Raw genomic sequence first — 16,135 nt, forward strand, 5'->3', positions numbered from 1 at the left:
CTTTTATAATGGCTCATGTTGTGTGATTAATACAACACTATTCTTTGTGTCATTTGTTTTCTAGTCATAAAATTTTCGATTATATATGGGTCTTGTTTTATTTTTGCTATTAGACCTCTCCATATATGGTGTTTTTCTTTAGATGAATTCTTACATTTCCAATTGTAATTATCCTGTTTTATAATTCTTTTAACTGGTGCCTGCAAAATCTGGTTATATGTATTGTACAGCTCTCATTTTACTCGGCTTTGATATTTTGCATATTACTGTATACTTTTTTTTTGAGTTTATTAGTTGTCTCCTCTATGACCGCTCAAATCAAATACATGAATAGTTTTTTTTTCAAATGGCCTATTTGGAAAATCTGAACAATGCTCCTAATTTTTCCAGGTACCCGATCTTATAGTCAGTAAATCTTTCATTTGTTGTATTTAATATACACTCTGAATTACTTGGAATTGTTTTAGGGTTAGTATCCAAATATTAAGAAAAAGTAAGTCTTACGAGAATTTTATTTATTAAAGAGAGTCAAATATGACTGTATATATATTACTATTCAAGTTCTTGCTGTGTAATTGAGGTATTCGGGATTGTTTATGGGTTAGTATCTCAATAATGGGAAAAGGAGATACTGTGAGAGTGTTATTTATTAAAGAGACAAAATAATATTGTTTTTATATCTGCTACTATTCAAATCCCTGTAATTCAAATCTCTGTAATTCAAATCCCTGTTGTGTAATGGTTGGTTTACACTGTATGAGTGTATAATGTTCATGTGCCTGGTGTGTAGCAGTTCTGGAGATTATTAACTTTTCAGGTTTATTGGCAAGAAGAGACCAGTGTTTGGCTATGGCTTTTATTTCGCTCAAGTGTAGTATGTATACTACAAGACCTACTAAAAATTGCACCATATTATACAGAAACTTCATTTTTACATTTATGTGGTTTAAATCAGCCGAAATAACAATGGGGGATCCGCACAGTATTAACAATATATCTCCCCACAAAAAGCAAATCCTTGAAAAGAATGATAGTATAGTAATTCCACTTGCCTGACCGACCATAATACTACTAGGATTCTAAATATTGGTTATTTTACCCATTTTTTTCCTTGCTAAATTATTACTATATCGAGTGCTGACTCTACTTATCTCTATTGCTAACGGCTTTTGAGCCTTTGGTAATGATCGACCACAAAAAAAAGAAAATAAAAAGCTCAATATATCTAGCCAGACTATATGTCTTCTTCTACTCTCTCATACACCTTTCCACTGGGTCACTGTAAAATCAACATCATTATATTAGTATATTAAGTCCACTCTTTATTTTGCTTTATTGGTCTGTCGTAGATTCATTAGCATGGAGTATAATCCAATAACTGAGCAAGTCATTTTCATTATTGTAAAATACGATACGGAACAAAGAAGCAACAATAATGAGATATCGTCAATGTACGTACACCTATTATCATTTTTTTTCTTAGCACTCAGACAATAACAGCGTTACGTACCACATTGTGAATCTTGAGTCATCAAACTAAACTAGGTTTCTAAACTGGTCATCTACTCAATTAACATGAGTTTCGACCCCATTGTAACGGGCGTTGTTACCATCTTTCAGTCAAACTTAGTTTGAAAGCTATAATGCCTGAGCATACCACCGAATGACTTAAAAAGAGAGAGAGAGAGAGAAAAAGTCTGTTACTGTTCGCTTTACAAATGATAATATTCTTTAATGCTAATCTCAGATGATTGTCGGATGTACATGGATTCTTTTGTACAATCTTCACATGTTATGCTTTTGGGCTACGGCCTCTCACAGACTTTTAGGGAGGTTTCTTTTTTATTTGGTTTTGTAATAATAATAGTAATAATGATAAAAAATAAGCAATATAAATATAATAGCGTCTCCAGCAGTCGCTTTTACCTCGACTTTTATCCTGTATTTAGACTTTTAGCTAAAAGTCATGTTCCCAGAATTCATTTTATTTTATCTAATTAGAAAAAAACAGGATGGAGTTAGAGATCATGTCATGCAACTTATAACTTTCGCCACGTATTCCCTAACTTACTTGTTTCTCAATAAAATAAAATATAAGGCCTATACTACTTGGTAATTGTGTACGGCACACAATTAACAGTAAGGAAAAGTCATATAGAACTTAACATAGGCCAATGGGGTCACCCTCTGAGAGGAAGGGGGGAGCAAAGCTCCTAGTCTAATTAGAAAAAACAGGATGAAGTTAGAGATCATGTCATACAACTTATAAATTTTGTCACGTATTATCTAACTTACTTGTTTCTCAATAAAATAAAATATGAAGCCTATACTACTTGGTAATTGTGTGCCGTACACAATTGACAGTAGAGAAAAGTTATATAAAACTTCATAGGCCAATGACCCCTTCCCCCGAGGGGAGGGGGGAGCAAAGCTCCTAATATATATAATAACACATTTTGGTTAAAATATATAAGAGTTGATTTTTTTTTACTATGATTATAACTAATTCTAACTCTAGCTATAACTCTTATTCTAACACTAGCTATGACTCTTATTCTAACACTAGCTATGGCTCTAATTCTAACACTAGCTATGACTCTAATTCTAACACTAGCTATGACTCTTATTCTAACACTAGCTATGGCTCTAATTCTAACACTAGCTATGACTCTTATTCTAACACTAGCTATGACTCTAATTCTAACACTAGCTATGACTCTTATTCTAACACTAGCTATGACTCTTATTCTAACACTAGCTATGACTCTTATTCTAACACTAGCTATGACTCTTATTCTAACACTAGCTATGACTCTTATTCTAACACTAGCTATGACTCTTATTCTAACACTAGCTATGACTCTAATTCTAACACTAGCTATGACTCTTATTCTAACACTAGCTATGACTCTAATTCTAACACTAGCTATGACTCTGATCCGGATTTTGCTAGTAAAGTTAGTTGTTAGTAATGTTAGTTGTTCATAATGTTAGTTGTTCAAAAAGTTAATTGTTTGTAGTTAGTTGTGAGTAAGGTTAGTTCCCGTTGCTTGTTAGTTCCCGTTGCTTGTTAGTGTCTGTTGCTTATTAGTATGTTAGTCTGTTAGTCTGCTGCTTCTTGTTGCTTCCTGTTGTTACAAAAAGTTTTTTTGTTAGTTGCTTCTTCCGGGGTACCCGGAGATTACTCTTCTTGTTACCATCAGAAGAGTAATCCCCGGACTGCAGATGCTGTGATTACACCGGCAACTGTCAGCCATTTTCTTGTCCCATTTCCAACCTCTTCAGGTTCTGTGGGTGGCTGTGGCTGTGGCTGTGGTTGTGGTTGTGGGTGTGGTTGTGGTTGTGGTTGTGGTTGTGGTTGTGGTTGTGGTTGTGGTTGTGGTTGTGGTTGTGGGTGTGGGTGTGGGTGTGGGTGTGTGTGTGGGTGTGGGTGTGGGTGTGGCTGTGGGTGTGGGTGTGGCTGTGTTATATCAGCTTCGTACTCGTCATCGGCGTCGTAGTCGCCATCTTCTTCTGCTTCGTCGAGAAGTTCTTCTTCTGCATCAAAGAACTCCTCGCTTTCTTCTTCTTCTTCTTCTTCTTCTTTTACCACTACTTCTTCTTCTTCTTTGACTACTTCTTCTTCTTCTTCTTCTTCTTCTTCTTCTTCTTCTTTTACCACTACTTCTTCTTCTTCTTCTTCTTCTTCTTTGACTACTACTACTTCTTCTTCTTCTTCTTCTTCTTCTTTTACTACTACTTTATCTTCTTCTTCATCATCATCTTCTTCTTCTTCATCATCCTCATCATCCTCATCTTCTTCTTCTTCTTCTTCTTCATCTTCTTCTTCTTCATCTTCTTCTTCTTCATCATCTTCTTCATCATCTTCTTCATCATCTTCTTCTTCATCATCATCATCATCTTCATCATCTTCTTCTTCTTCTTCATCTCCTGCTTCTTCTTCTCTTCTTCTTTCTTCGTATCTTCTGTCTATCTCTCTTCTTCTTTCTTCTTCTCTTCTTCTTTCTTCGTCTCTTCTTTCTGCCTCTCTTCTTCTTCTTATTTCTTCTCTTCTTTCTATTGCTTCTTCATTGCTTCTTCTTTCTTCTCTTCTTCTTCTTTCTGCTTCTCTTGCGTCAATATCTCTTCTTCTTATTTCTGCTTCTTCTATTCTCCTTTTCTTTTGCTTGATAAAATGAGCTGTAGCTTTGTGCTCCAGCTCATTTTCTTTCTCCAATCTTCGCTTAAGCCCCTTGGGCAGGTCTGGTGCTATAGGTATATTATTGATTAATATTATATTGTTTATCTACTATTATATAGAGACATGACTTACCAATCATTTTCACTTTTTTGATCTTTCGATCAAAAACTTTGACTAGATTAGTTTTGGCTAATCTAACTAGAATTGTATGTCTCAACAGCTTTGGGACATGCTTGTGAATGGCCTTTGGGCCAAACACAAACAAGCCGTTGAAGGACAATTTTTTGCTGCTTATGCTGCTGATGCTGCTGCTGGTGTTGCTGTACATTGGAGTAAACTAATGAAAAAGCGCAAAGAAGAAAAATAATACCGTGAGAGTGTTTCTTTTTTTTTAAACGCGTTATAATCTTTGGGCCACACATTTTGAGACGCGTTCTTTTTAGGCGCAAGTTATAGCCTTTGGGCCACACATTTTGTAACGCCATCCTTTTTTTTTAATTTTGACATGAGCCAATCATTTGCAATTTTGAATACACGTGTCTGCAACAGAGTACTTGAGTGGGGGAAAGTGACTAATAAAACTTTGCTATTAGGAAGAGCTTTTGAGCTGTGTAGTGTCTAGAGTCGGATTACTGACCTCTCCTACTGCCAACTATTTACTTTTTATTTTTCTCCCTCCTTCTACACATTTCAATCTCCTAATGTCGCTGCTTTTCTCTTCCAAATGGCGATGGTCACCAAATACACCCGCCGTCTCAAGTTCCCAAAATCAAGATATAAAACAAAGAATCATGATTGCTTGAGTACTGTGGTATACATACCGCAATTGAGTGTAGAACAGCTATAGATCGCCAGCAACATATCTCTTTAATAAAACATAATCTTTAACTTGAGTGTAGAACAGACTCCACAAACAAACACTGATTCCTTCTTGCTAATGAACCTGGCAAGTTAACAATCTCCGGAACTGTTACACACCAGGCACACGTACACTGCACACTCATACAGTGTAAACCAACCATTAAACAACAGAGATTCGAATTAAAGGGATTTTAATATTAACAGATATAAACAATATTATTTTGTCTCTTTAATAAATAACACTCTCACAGTATCTACTTTTCCCATTATTGAAATACTAACCCATAAACAATCCCGAATATCTAAGGTGAGGTATACGAATAAATTTCAGAAAGGGAACAATAGGTACTGTGAGAGTGTTGTTTATTTAAGAAAGAAGATCATAGCTGTTTATATAGACATTTGGTTCCTAATTTAAGATCTCCGTTAGCTAATGGTTGGTTATCACTAAAGCAGTGTGAAGTGTACGAGTGCCTGGTGTGTGTTACGTTCCTGAGATGTGACCCTGCCAGGTTCATTAGCAATTGTAGTATTCGTTCTGGATTGTGGAGTTTGTATTTCACTCAGTTGTGGTGTGTATACCACATAAGGTATGTATATCACAAACTGCATAATGTATTTTAAATAGCCGTCCTGTAAATACCGGCGACTCAATCAAGAAATAATACCGGCAAAAAAAGAAGAAGGAAAGTATCAATGGTGCTTTTGAGAAAGGATATATTATTATTATTATTATTATTATTATTATTATTATCATTATTATTATTAGACAGTTAGTGAGTCTTAGCTATATACTTTATATATATCAAAATTTAAAACCCTTAATTGGTTTGCTTGAATGGAATGAGTTTGCACAAACTGTTTCTGTGTATGTACCTTGAACCTGAATAAAATTACTCAAGGGGGTACTCAAGCAATCATGATTCTTTGTTTTATATCTTGATTTTGGGAACTTGAGACGGCGGGTGTATTTGGTGACCATCGCCATTTGGAAGAGAAAAGCAGCGACATTAGGAGATTGAAATGTGTAGAAGGAGGGAGAAAAATAAAAAGTAAATAGTTGGCAGTAAGAGAGGTCAGTAATCCGACTCTAGACACTACACAGCTCAAAAGCTCTTCCTAATAGCAAAGTCTTACTAGTCACTTTCCCTCATTCAAGTACTCTGTTGCAGACACATGTATTCAAGATTGCAAATGATTGGCTCATGTTAATAATCTATTATTTAAAAAAAGATGAGGTTACAGAGTGTGTGGACCAAAGGTAATGACGCATTAAAAAAATAAACACGGTATTATTATTTCCTTATACCTCTTTTTTTATTTAGCCTGCAAGACCAGCAGCAACACCAAAAGCAACACCAACAGAACACTCGTGTTTGGCCAAAAGGCCATTTACAGGCCATTCCCTAAGCCGTTGAGCGACAGAATGTTAATTAAATTGGCCAAAAGACCAAGCACAAGTCAGTGACTAAGCTGTTGAGGGACAGAATGTTGATTAAATTGGCCAAGACCATTTACAAGCCGGTCCCTAAGCCACTTAGAGACAAGATGTTGGCTAAGCTAACAAGACTGAACGCAGAAGAACTAATTGGCACGATTATTGATCGAAAGATCAATAGTGCCATGAGGATCGGTAAGTCATGTCTCTATATAATAAGAGAAAAACAATCTAATATTAATCAATAATATCTCTATGTTACCAGATCTCCCTAGGGGAGTAAAACGCCAGCTAGAGGAGAAACGTTTCGTTCCTCAAGGGCTAGAAGAAGAAGATCTGGTATGAGAGTAAGCTGGAGCGTAAAGCAACAGCTTACTTACTCCGAAGAGAAGTTGGAGAGTTGAGAGAAGTCGAAGTCGGAGAAGTTGGGGAAGAAGAAGTTGTGGAAAAAGATGACGAAGAAGCAGAGAAAGATGATGTTGGCTACGAAGCAGACGATGAATATTAATATGAAGAAACGCAGCTGCAGGCAAATTAACAGCCTGTAGCTTCTGAGCAAACTACCAGAAAATGGCTGTCACTTGGCAGTATGATTACAGCATCAGTAGTTCGCGAATTACTCTTCTGATTGCAATGGGAACTTGTCCGCAACCAATATGCTACAAACACATGGACCGCCTAACCCACCGCTCACCAGCACCCATCCGACCGAACCACCACGGAGTAACACGCCATTGCATACCTCATATTCATCTGCTTCAACAATGGATCCCATTAACTCTTTCGCACAATGGCAAATCGGGCAACAAAATGCCAACAAGCTTTGGATTTCATCTAATTAAGTCTGTTGTTGTATTTGACAACACTCATAGTGGCTTAAAGCATCTCTAGAAGTTTCTACACACATATTCTATATACAATTTTTACTGCCTCAATTTGTATCACTTTTCCACCATTTATTTAAGCCTTCATTCTCTTATAAGATCACAAAAATGGAACTTGAACTACCTCTTGCATTGGTAGAAGATGACTAATACGAATTTTAAAATGACGATTATGAGCTGGAGCTGGATCCGGGACAAAATACCAACATACTTAATAACCGCTTTGTTGGTATTGTGCCAGTGGTTAGTCAAGGCACGAACGTTACGGTTTCCAACGTGCTCAGAAAGGAATCCGTGATAATGTTCAGTTATTTTTTACCAAAATGTATTACTCTTCTACTCAACTTTAAGAACTGAACCGGTGGAAATAAAGATATATGAGTGGAAAAGCTGAATATCCTCTCCTGCAATTAAGTTCTTTCTTCCAGAATGAGAGTCTTTTACATATGTGTTAGTATTACTTTTAAGAGAGGTTATCTTAATAGAGTTTTTTTTATTGGTAGCATCTTTGACCACATGAAAGTTTATGAGGTCGATACCATCAGAATTGCAACCTTGGGGGTCATTGATGTTGTTGGTGTTCTTGGGTATTGTTATCAATTTTTGTAAGGAATAGGTGCTCGCCACCACCCGGAAATTTTTAAACATCTAAAAAATATTATGGGAATAATTTTACAGATGGGGTACAAACCCAGAGCGGCGATTTTTACGTTACTCTAAACTGGTCTGTGCATTTCTTGTTCAAAGTTAAATACTTTGTACAAGCAGACACAAAAACAAACTAGACTGCCACTAAGAAGCAAATGGACGTATAACTCTAATATATAATAAAAGGAAATAAGCCAGCACAACAGATGCTGAGACGTATGATCACAAGTGATTCTTTATTAGAAAAATATGCGCCGGTGGCCGATGGTAAGATGAATCCTCGTGTGAGTAAGAGATGTTCGCCATCAAATATGTAGGTCAATCAAATCAAATAAAGTATAATATGAGACTATATATTTGCACTATATAATTTTCTTTTCGGTAAATGAGAGGTACTGACTCAGATGCTTTACACAAAATATTTTAGCTACTTGATTATTGTACCTACATTAAACATGAAGGTTTAACAGCCAATGTCTTGAGGTTGCTTGGGCTTATTTTAAAATCAAGAGAGAAATGTAGTAGTAACTTTAGTAATATATATTTCTCTTATGTAAATCGAGGTATACGATGCCATTTCATAGACTTACAAGTAATATTTCCATATAACCTTTTTGTATTAACTGGTAGATATGAATTTTAATCATACATGGAGAGAAAAAAATGTATCTGTAATCCTCGTTGACGACCAAGCAGATATGTGTTTTTGCTGTATATATATATATATATATATATATATATATATACTTGTTGAGAACAAAAAAAGAAAGGTTGCATATTACATAGAAACACATACCAACGGTGATCATACTTTCTATATTCTATAAATCAAAAGTAAAAACTTCTTTAACTTGTCTTACTTTATTTAATCTCACTTCGCAATAAGTTTCTGAAAGAATAGTAGTATAAATATTAAGATTGAACAGTTATCGTCTTTGATAGTCTTCAATAAGTTTTTCATCTATCATTCTCATGGCACCTAAAAAAACCCCCTCCTAACTATGATAAAACTTCACCAAGAGTACGTCCTTGATTTAATTATAGTCTTCTTTACGAAATTTTACAGGATAATACCATACTCAAATGCTTTTATTTTTGAGCATATATATATATATTGGCTCATCACTTTGTCAATATAACATGATTTGATATTCCATTAGTCTTTCTGAAGCGATAAGTAAAATGTCAATTATTATTAAAAATCTGAGATAGGAACACATGACTTAGAGTCTACTATTCATTCAATAAATCACTCGAGCCACTCTTATATACCAATTGTGATATACAGTACTTGAGACCTTTTCTTAGAGAACGGTTGCATAAATCTTGCGGGAGAGCGGAGTAGCACCGTTCCAAGAAGTATGATAGTATAATTCTAAGAAAATTATTTCTTCTATTCTTTTCTCACACTTTTAAACATTTTCTCTATTAACCCATTTGAGGATATTGGCAGAAACAATCTTTGCTGCTGGTAGTCTTACATATATATATATTAAAGATATTAAAGATATTATTTCGATTAGATTAGATTAGGTTAGATTATCTAGGTCTCCTTTTATTTTTCAGATTCATAAAGTAAAAGGAAGAAATTGTTTATAACATTTACTTCTATAATACCCTCGGTAAATGTATTGATGTAGTAGCAATAGTCTTCAACATTTTCAACATAGCGTTTCTCAAGCACACGGTCCTTATGATGCGTGCTTGTCTTGATATTCCAGATCAATTCACTTCTTTGCCACTCAAAGCTAAATGGAGGTATACCCACAAGGTCTACCACAGCCTGAACCATATCACCTACAATAATGTACACGCGCACAAACACAAATGTTTTAGCAGCTTATCAATACTATATTCTGTTTTTTTTTCTTGCCTTCATTAATGCTTTCAATAATTGCCTTTCCACCACTGATGAGAGAGCGAGGAATATCATGGATGAATCTGGTAATATCATTGGGGAATGAACGACATTGATTGCGCTGATCACCAATAGAGACTATAGTAAAGTTTCCAGGGCTATTAGCAAGTAGGGAAAAATATGAAGTAATACTCTTGACATGCTCAATATTACTGTTGAATTTGTAAGCTTTTAATACACACATACAATGTATATAGAAGCACAGACCCACAAGCAAATCAAAAATAATAACGGGAGTAATCTGACTATACATTTCCTTCTTTTCTTACCAATCGTGAATGGAGTGCGCCCTGTCAAACTGAATTGAACATTTGAACACGTTGCTTAAGTGGTGCAAATAACGATATGGCCATTTTGAAATATATAGATATATTGTTATCTCAATGAATGATTTATCTTTCATCGATTAAAAAGAAAATTAAGTACTTGCCGACTTGTATTAAATCTTTCGATGCTTAATGATATTCGAGAATGAAATAATTGGATAACTTTAATCAATATTTGAATAACTAAAGTCAAACAACATTGAAAGATGTGGATTTTAATGTACTTCACCATGATATTTACAGATATATAAGAGGTTTTATGAAACCGACTTTGATATATGTCCTATATATCTATTCTTTATCTATATAAACACATAGCTTGTAATTTTGATCGGGATTAATCATTATTTTAATGAGCAAAACATTGATAGCATTGATAAATTCAATAACATTCAAAATACATATTTGACTATGTAAAAAAATTAGATTACTTATATCTACAATAGTTATAGTAAAATGAAGAACTGAGTCTACAGCTTGTATGGCGTATAAATCTAATGGTGATGTTACTTTAGCCTTTTATATCACCATCATCATCATCATCATCATCATCATCTTTATGAAAAATTGAAACTACATGTATCATTCTACCTTTTCCACATACACGCACACACGTATATATATATATAAGTGTAGATTATTTGATTTGCCCAAACAATTTCCTTTGTGGCAACATTATTATCATTGTAGTTTCTATGTAATATGTACAAAAGAGAGATAGAGAAATATAAGAAGAAGAAGAAAAAAAGATAAAGAACAAAATCTATGCTAAGCATAATTATAAGCCCACGTCTAAGCCATGGTTACTAGAAATTAAAAATAAAAAGGTCTGTACACATGGGGGCTTGTGGTGTATTTATAATGTATGTAAAAAAACAACCCCAAACCCAAGCCCAAACCCAAACCCAAATTCAATTCTTCATAGGGGTCTATGTTCATTTTCCGGTACAGATTGAATATCAAATGATACCCTCTTTGCAGGCGTTTGATGTGAATTGTGTTGCTGATTAGAATAATGTGGTTGGTTTTGCTGGTTTTGTTGATTCTGTTGTCGCTCAAGTAAATTGAAGATTTTCTGAATTGCTTCTTGATTTTGTTGGGTTATAGTGAGGAGTGTCTGTAATTGGTCCATTACTGCCTCATTTCCGGTGTTTAACAGCCCAAATCCAGAGGTGTGAGTTGGTGCAAACTGCGCAAAGCTTTCTTCAAGCAAAGATGACCGACGTCTAGTTTCTGAACTTTGTCTATGGCCCTGTTGTTGTTGCTGTTGTTGTTGAGGCTGGTGCTGCCCTTGTTGCTGCTCACCCTCATCATTTGGAGTATCGGGTCCTGATGCTGCTAGATCTGGAGATGAATTGGCAAGCTCTGCTAGATACTGGTGGCGTCGCATTGTCTCCCATACGATTGTAAAGTTTCTTCCCACAATAATTGAAGGTAGAGTGATAAGCTGTAGCAAACGAGTATAAGACGACAAGGAAAAATTAGGAGCCATAATTCTCTTCAAATATCCATGGCTTCATTTCATTTTATTAAAGAAAGAAAAAACAGAAAGAAACTTACCAGCACACCAAACATCATGGCAGGAAAAGTGATTAGTTTTCCAATAAACGTGGCTGGAACCATATCACCTAATCACCACAATATATATATTATTGTTATTTTTCTTAGAATAATAATAGTGATAATTAAAGGAAAGAGAAAGTATCTTTTGAGTTGCTTACCGTATCCTGTGGTTGTGATTGTAACAACTACAAACCAGAATGCAGCAGGAATACTGTCAAAGGCACTACAAAGCAAGTTAATATCCCATTTGACACATTGTTATCCATTCCTTGAAAAAATACCTTGGATTTCCATCAGGAGTGACAAAGGTTTCTAGAGCTTCGTCCCAGACCCCACGTTCTGCAAAGTACAAAAGGGTGGAAAATAAAACAACCGATGTGACCAGAAAAAAGAACAGGGCCGACAAAGCGTCACCGGATCTGCGGAGGGCTACCATCATGACCTCAAGTGTCATAACTAATGAGCTGGAATACTTGTAGGTTTTGAAGAGTCGCAAAAGTCTGAAGAGGCGCAGGATCGTGAAGCGGAACTCATAGGTCTTGTGTGTGTGTGTGTGTGTGTTTTTTTTGCACAAGAGATTGATATTACCACCTGAAAATAGTATATATACACCTACACACATACACACGCATAGACATATATATATGTTTGTGTGTGTGTGTGTGTGTGTATTGTTTGACTGACTATTTAGCACATGTCATTACCGTATCGCGTTTGGCCAAGAGTTCAATGTAAAATGGTACAATCGAAATAAAATCAATAATCGAAATAGGTGCTAAGATGATAGATAATATTTTTTAAGCGTGAGGTTCTTTCGCCATTCGACAAGCAGTTTTTTTTTTTGCTTACACAAGAAGAAACGCCTGAGCATTCCAAGTGAGTCCGAGTGAGCAAAGATGCGCAAAATATATTCCAATGAAAACAGCGCAACCATAGCAGATTCTACGTTAAACCTGTTTGAACCCAAATGAAAAGAAGAAGCAAAAATGACAAGCAAACAAAAACAGACAAACATAAGATTGCCGCCCTATGTAGTTCGTTCGTTTTGTTTTTGTTTTGTTTTTTTTTCACTGCCTATTTATCTATTTATCTATATATATATATATCTCTATCTATCCGTTCATTCATTCATTTTTCTTGCTTCTATTCTCCCTCTATATCTCTTTCTCCGTCTCTGATATATACACATATATTTGCACACATTATACCCTAAAAGTGAGCATCTCCCCAGTTTATCAGCCCTTTCCACTCCTTGTTTTCTTTCTTTCTTTCTTTTTTTAAAAAAGGTACTTTCCACACACGATTGCTTTCAGCAGAACGAAAGGCAGGGATAGTCTCGATTGTAGTAGTAACAGCACTAAAGACAATCAATACAGACACAACCACATTGGTCCAAAAGGCTGCATTACTGCTTGATGGGTCCTCGAGTAAAAGATAAAGGGATCGCTTCATGGGATTGTTGATCTCATTTTCAGGTTGAACAGGCGATTCATCTCGGGGATCGTTAGTCCCTGTAGAGGATCGCCGTGAATGAGCCGTAGATCGCAATGGGACGTTTGGTCTGTCGGACTCTTGACCAAGTCGTTCGTATTGGCCATCCTGAGCCCGAGACTTTTGGCGTTGATGAGACCGGTGATGGAATGAACGCGAAGATGAACCAAGGTCGGCCATGTCAGGACGAACGTCAACATCAGAGCTAGTCGACAGTCTTTTGGACGTCTCCTGAAGCTCCATGTCTTCAAGCAGACCATGAGACTTTTCTTCGTCGCCAAGTGAGGCCTTTTTGGGGGAGGAACGTCCTATTCGCATTCGAATCAAAGTGAAGTAAAGATAGAAAGGGATAAAATGATAGACTTGTACTAGAAAAGCTATAGAAATTACAAGAAGACAGCCTCCCCAAATAAAAAGGAAAAGAAATGGAATGCGTTTAGACCAAGCAAATCTCCCTTTACGGACTGCGTTTTCTTTCCCCTAATGGACCAACAAAAAGAAGAAGAAAAAGAACGCTAATTGGTCGCCGCCCAAGGGGAAAGAAGAAAAAGAAAAAAAAAAGTGGGCGATCGAAAAGGAGACTGTAGTACAACCGGAACTGAGGCAATTCTCGTTTCCAGTGCTAATAATAAATAAATAAATAAATTGTGGACCTGTTTAAACGGAGCGAAGAAAAAGAAATAGGCATTAAAACTAATAACAAGTGCTCTTCAGGCAAATCCATATAATATACACAAGGAGTCTTAATACCAGATACCTTTGCTTTATACAGAACATTGTGTCTATATAAAAGCTAGGATTCTATTTGTGCTGTATAAATCCAGTCTACCTAAAAGTAGTCAAAAGCTTATAGTTGACTTGAATTGTCTTTGAAAATTAATAGTATCATTTAATAAATAAAAGCCAATACCACTATCACTATCACTTCCTCTACCAAATAGTAAAGTGAAGTATGCATATTGCCTCATCTAGCCTTTGTACTTTATTCAGTCACCATTAGTATAAGAAATACAAGACATCAAATATATTTAATAAGTTTGTATTAGACACAAGAAAAATAGACTCATCTCCCAAGAACAAATAAATAATACATCTTCTAAATATGGTAATTTTTGGTTTTCAGACAAAAAAAAGGTGTAACCCTGGGCGGCGGAGCGACTTTTATAGTAGGAGCTGATGTGTAATGAATGGTCCACAGAAAGAGAGAGAAAGAATAAGGAAGATCACACAAACGAAATTGGAAATGCATTGATATTTGGATAGGCAAATGATATTTGTTAATTGACTGTATAGGTTACATTCATAAGAAAAAAAATGCTTCTCCAATATTGCAACATGACGATCAAAAATCAGTCAAATCAGCATATACATTTATGCATATTTCTTTTTGTATTCTTTGCAAATATTACTATGTTGCTTAGAAAAAATACTTGCTGCTGTGTCAAATGTATCCAAAATATCATATATGTATTTTTTAAAGTTTTACCAACTTTTGTGGTTTTCTTCCCTTCCCAGTCTGGGTTGTACCAGACTCCTAAGACAGGGTCAAACTGCCTGTTTGTCCAATCTGGGCAATACTACAAAAGAAACCAGCTTACTTGCATTCTGCTTTTTATTATTTAAAGAAAAAGAGGCCAATATATTCATTAAACTACTCGGAGAATTCTATTAAAGTAAAAGAGGCAGGCTAAAGGAACATTTACAAAATAAAGCGTGGTCGAAAGTTATCAAAAGAAAAAGTCAAAAGTAGTAACTTTTACCAAGTATCTTATCTTATTTTATTTAGTACTTATATATTAACAGTTAATTGAACAGTTAGATATTCTTCCTTTATTTATTTTTCAACTTGAATCTGTTTTTGAGTCTAGGACCTGATCTGATACTGACTGTTCTGATGTGTGCAAACTGTTTGAAATAGTTCTGAGTAGACCAACAACATCACTCTTATCTTGAGATGAAGAAGTTGGTGTAATTATTGTCGCAGAAGGAATTCTTGTCATTTCCGCAAAAGTGATGCCAAGCTCGTCAGGCACAGAAGTATCAGTGATATCAGTAGCAGTAGTAGTAGTGACCTTGGGAAGGTCTATGGCAGATCTTTCTTGGTTGGCTATCACTTCATGGGGTGGTTTGATCCTGGTTTCACGCTGGTGAAGAAGATCAAGTTCTGGCCATCTTTTTGTAAATTCGGGGTGTCCGAATCTATCTTCAGGTGAAAGGTGGTTTTCGATAGATAAAAGAGCCTGGAATATATTTGATGTTTGTTTCTGTGCATGTTCTGCCTGTGCCTTCAAGTTCTTGGCTACGATAATTTATTCATTTCTTTCGTTATTGATGTAGTCCCAATTTATAGCCTTTTTATTTGTTTCTGTATATTATTATTTTTGCTTACCGTCATTTAGTCTTTCCGAAGCCAATTTTGCTTGTCCATATGCTGCCACAAGAATTTGGGTGTTCTTGGCACTAAGATCATCAACATATTTGATCCTTTGAAGTAAACTTCGCTAATCTCAAGTACGTAGATATATTAGCATATTATACGTATCCCTTGCAGTATAGCATAGATTCATCCTTACACGCACACATATATATTATTATTTACCTGATCATTGCTAATCTTCATCATCCATTTATCAATATGTTTTTGTAGCCTAATCAATATATCAGCTATAGATTCATGATCTAAAGGATCTATAATGGCTAAAACGCAAAGAAAAATAAAAATAAAAACCAAAATACCAAAATAACATAAAAAAAATACACATATTACACTAGTAAAACTACCCATAGCAGAGCAAATATACTAATATTAATACTAGAACTATCAGT

The 16,135-nt window shown here is 35.4% G+C and overlaps 7 protein-coding genes across 7 annotated transcripts; 5 read left to right on the forward strand and 2 right to left on the reverse strand.

The window, feature by feature from the left end:
• Positions 1-346: 346 nt before the first annotated feature.
• On the forward strand, positions 347-2,001 carry PHYBLDRAFT_163974 (hypothetical protein; the record flags this gene model as incomplete). Its single annotated transcript, XM_018434914.1, has 6 exons — positions 347-390; positions 468-493; positions 791-874; positions 956-1,038; positions 1,306-1,451; positions 1,905-2,001. 6 exons carry the CDS (start codon positions 347-349, stop codon positions 1,999-2,001), a joined length of 480 nt encoding a protein of 159 aa, XP_018296921.1.
• Positions 2,002-2,492: 491 nt separating this feature from the next.
• On the forward strand, positions 2,493-3,330 carry PHYBLDRAFT_74196 (hypothetical protein; the record flags this gene model as incomplete). The annotated part of the gene is made up of 2 exons (XM_018443001.1): positions 2,493-2,952; positions 3,157-3,330. Coding segments are annotated over 2 exons (634 nt in total), but the record flags the coding sequence as incomplete, so codon positions are not given.
• A 2,944-nt stretch (positions 3,331-6,274) lies between these two features.
• PHYBLDRAFT_140938 (hypothetical protein) lies at positions 6,275-6,987 on the forward strand (the record flags this gene model as incomplete). Its single annotated transcript, XM_018430487.1, has 5 exons — positions 6,275-6,302; positions 6,367-6,469; positions 6,529-6,674; positions 6,745-6,818; positions 6,880-6,987. The coding sequence occupies 5 exons, from the start codon at positions 6,275-6,277 to the stop codon at positions 6,985-6,987; spliced, it is 459 nt and encodes a 152-aa protein (XP_018296923.1).
• Positions 6,988-7,049: 62 nt separating this feature from the next.
• On the forward strand, positions 7,050-7,370 carry PHYBLDRAFT_140939 (hypothetical protein; the record flags this gene model as incomplete). Its single annotated transcript, XM_018430488.1, has 1 exon — positions 7,050-7,370. One exon carries the CDS (start codon positions 7,050-7,052, stop codon positions 7,368-7,370), a length of 321 nt encoding a protein of 106 aa, XP_018296924.1.
• A 422-nt stretch (positions 7,371-7,792) lies between these two features.
• Positions 7,793-8,328, forward strand: PHYBLDRAFT_62356 (hypothetical protein; the record flags this gene model as incomplete). The annotated part of the gene is made up of 3 exons (XM_018440956.1): positions 7,793-7,968; positions 8,042-8,109; positions 8,198-8,328. 3 exons carry the CDS (start codon positions 7,793-7,795, stop codon positions 8,326-8,328), a joined length of 375 nt encoding a protein of 124 aa, XP_018296925.1.
• Positions 8,329-9,439: 1,111 nt separating this feature from the next.
• PHYBLDRAFT_140941 (hypothetical protein) lies at positions 9,440-10,282 on the reverse strand (the record flags this gene model as incomplete). The annotated part of the gene is made up of 4 exons (XM_018430489.1): positions 9,440-9,487; positions 9,618-9,808; positions 9,918-10,097; positions 10,249-10,282. The coding sequence occupies 4 exons, from the start codon at positions 10,280-10,282 to the stop codon at positions 9,440-9,442; spliced, it is 453 nt and encodes a 150-aa protein (XP_018296926.1).
• A 740-nt stretch (positions 10,283-11,022) lies between these two features.
• On the reverse strand, positions 11,023-13,789 carry PHYBLDRAFT_185376 (hypothetical protein). The gene is made up of 8 exons (XM_018439067.1): positions 13,113-13,789; positions 12,668-12,771; positions 12,523-12,593; positions 12,407-12,430; positions 12,100-12,356; positions 11,977-12,041; positions 11,816-11,883; positions 11,023-11,702 (listed from the first exon to the last, which is right to left on the reverse strand). Exons 1-8 carry the CDS (start codon positions 13,625-13,627, stop codon positions 11,175-11,177), a joined length of 1,632 nt encoding a protein of 543 aa, XP_018296927.1. The 5' UTR covers positions 13,628-13,789; the 3' UTR covers positions 11,023-11,174.
• Positions 13,790-16,135: the final 2,346 nt, after the last annotated feature.

Source organism: Phycomyces blakesleeanus, assembly GCF_001638985.1.
Source record: "Phycomyces blakesleeanus NRRL 1555(-) unplaced genomic scaffold PHYBLscaffold_3, whole genome shotgun sequence".
NCBI classification, from domain to species: Eukaryota; Fungi; Mucoromycota; class Mucoromycetes; order Mucorales; family Phycomycetaceae; genus Phycomyces; species Phycomyces blakesleeanus.

What these genes read in the sequence shown, in the direction of transcription:
- PHYBLDRAFT_185376 (XM_018439067.1), bottom strand. Translation starts at nt 13,627, where the DNA reads ATGCGAATAGGACGTTCCTCCCCCAAAAAGGCCTCACTTGGCGACGAA. An exon ending in ACTCCTGATGGAAATCCAAG is followed by an intron (nt 12,042 to 12,099) that starts GTATTTTTTCAA and finishes CTTGCTTTGTAG; the next exon opens with TGCCTTTGACAGTATTCCTG. An exon ending in CCATGATGTTTGGTGTGCTG is followed by an intron (nt 11,703 to 11,815) that starts GTAAGTTTCTTT and finishes CGTTTGCTACAG; the next exon opens with CTTATCACTCTACCTTCAAT.